We start from the raw sequence: 2,601 nt of genomic DNA on the forward strand, positions 1-2,601 counted from the left end.
ACATGGATTAGTGGAGCATTATACAAAACATGTAGCTGTTCCAACTACCATTTGAAACAACTACTCAAACAGACGCAAGCAACTTCGTGCTGGTCTGCTCCACGAACACCAGATATTTGGCCATTCGCAGAATATCTGCATATGCCTAATTTGTAATACTACCCTACTAGTTTCATTTGACAACTACAGCTACATCTAAGAAATGGCCTAAGTGGAATCTGTACAAAATTTGTACCAGTTACACGGCACATATGTAACAGCACGAAGAAGATACCCATGCAAAATACCCTTACCCAACCATCGCTGATCTTCATGCCATCCTCCAATCCACTTCAACCATCTCCTCAACCCGACCGGATCACCTGCAGGTGCACACATTCAGATCGGACCCAACTTAGGCATGAATCAAATCATTGTTAAATGACCAAAGTGTCAACACAATTCACTTCAACTGCAGACTTGCTACTCCAAACTTTACCCAGTCACGAACCTTACCCATATCCTGAATTGAATTTTATGCTAGCCAGGCATGTGTCCATTCGTTCATTGGAGTACCTCGACTAGGAGGTTAATATTGGATTGTTTCTCTCTCGGATAGTGAGCAACTCCTTGCATCATTTGCCATCTAGCTTTGAGGACACCAAATGACCTTTCTATTACATTGCGCAGACTAGAATGGTGGAAATTGTACACCTCGTCCCAATTCTCAGCACGCCTCCGCTCAAACTCCCTAAGATGGTACCTGTTGTTCCGATACGGCCCCAAGTATCCCGCTTCACCTGCGTAGCCCGAGTCTACCAGGTAGTACCTGCCTGCAAACCACGATACACATAATCAATTTCAGCTACACTTGAATTTCAAAACATCTAAGTCGTGTACCCTTGATAGTCAGCATACCTTCAGGTGGGTGCGGGAAACCTGGCACCGCCCAAGCGTCCCTCAGCACCTTCATGTCGTGGACTGCCCCCGCCTTGCCAACACCAACAAAAGTGAACCACATGTCAAAGTCGCAAACAGCTATGACATTTTGGCTGGTCCATCCTTTCCTATTTGTGAAATCATCATGTGCTTTCCGATCAACACACACCCTGATGTGGGTTCCATCTAAGGCACCGATGCAGCCATCAAAGAAAGGTGTGTACTTCCCTAGTCTCTCATGCACCGTTGTGTAATGTGCGTCCCTAGGCCTAAGAATTGCATCTGCAAATGACACCACCGACTCCAGCACTTCCCCAAACTTGTCGTGCCTCAGCCCGGAGTCACCCGGGAATGACGACATCCCCTCTCAGCCGGATACCACGGCCCCTCAGGATTTGATGGGCCAGGAAACTGATGATGGAGCAGTCGCAGTCGTGCCTGTGCTGGTGGATGACTTCGTTGCGAGATTCAGGGCTCCGCTTCCTTAGGCAATTCTCTCCACGCCTAACCTCAGAACCACGAGGCCAGTAAGAGGGAGGGAAATCGATGACGAGGACCTGCTGCCCAAGAGGAGTGCGAGGCTAGCTGCAAAGAGCAAATTCCGTGAGGCCAAGCCCGAAGCGCAGGCAAGGAAGATCCTCATGAAGAAGCTTGGGGTGGAGGTGGAAACGCAGGAGCCAGACACGGCATCATTTGACGAGTTCCACACCGCCTTCACCTCGCCGTTACCGGCGGAGACTAGGGTGGCCATGCAGCCGTACTACCTGGGGAAAGGTTGCCGGTCGGCCGAGGTAACAGCCGCGGTCTAGGGCTACGCACGCCTGAGTCGTCCTTTCCATGTTTTAGCTATGTTAGCTCAGAACATTCTGATTTGGAACGTTCGCGGTCTAAATTCGCGAGCGCGTCGTGATGTTGTACGGGAGTTTGTGGCGCAGGAGTCGGCCACGGTCGCTTGTCTCGTGGAGACAAAAACTGCTGTAATGCCGGCTGCTATGGCCAATGACTTAATGGGAATGGCGCTTGATTATGTGTGCTTGCCGGCCGTCGGGGCCTCTGGGGGTATTGTTGTTGCGTGGCGAACTGATGCTTGGGCTGTCTCCAGCCGTGTCTGTCGTTCCTTTTCGATCACGCTCTGTCTACAGCCGGTGGCGGATGACGCATCGCCATGGTCGATGACTGTCGTCTATGGGCCAGTGCTCGACGGGATGAAGCAGGCGTTTCTGGATGAGTTGATTGACCTGAACGCCGCTATCGCCGGGCCACTACTCATTTGTTGTGACTTCAACCTGATTTATCAGGCCGCAGATAAGAGCAATGACAGGTTGAACCTGCGCTGCATGCGGCGTTTCAGGCGTGCCATTGACAGCATGCAATTAGAGGAAATTCACCTGCATGGTAGGCTTTTCACGTGGAGCAACGAACGAAGGCGCCCGACTTTCGAACGTATTGACAGAGCGTTCGCCAACATTCAGTGGCTGGACCTTTTCTCCAGTCACCATCTCAGGACCCTGTCCTCGGATTGTTCCGACCACGCACCTCTTCTGCTACAGCTGCGAACTGAGCCGTGGGCCATGCCACGTTTCCGGTTCGAGCCGTTCTGGATACGCCAACATGGATATGAGGATGTCGTTCGCCAGGCTTGGTCCTGCACATTGCCGGGTGCTGACACATGTCGTGTGCTGG

At 51.6% G+C, this 2,601-nt stretch overlaps 1 protein-coding gene across 1 annotated transcript; it reads right to left on the reverse strand.

Annotated features, from left to right (window-relative positions):
* Positions 1-442: 442 nt before the first annotated feature.
* Positions 443-1,279, reverse strand: LOC136543332 (uncharacterized). Its single transcript, XM_066535807.1, has 3 exons — positions 898-1,279; positions 661-812; positions 443-502 (listed from the first exon to the last, which is right to left on the reverse strand). The coding sequence occupies exons 1-3, from the start codon at positions 1,277-1,279 to the stop codon at positions 443-445; spliced, it is 594 nt and encodes a 197-aa protein (XP_066391904.1).
* Between the last annotated feature and the right edge of the window lie 1,322 nt (positions 1,280-2,601).

This window comes from Miscanthus floridulus, chromosome 3 (genome assembly GCF_019320115.1).
Source record: "Miscanthus floridulus cultivar M001 chromosome 3, ASM1932011v1, whole genome shotgun sequence".
Lineage (NCBI taxonomy): Eukaryota > Viridiplantae > Streptophyta > Magnoliopsida > Poales > Poaceae > Miscanthus > Miscanthus floridulus.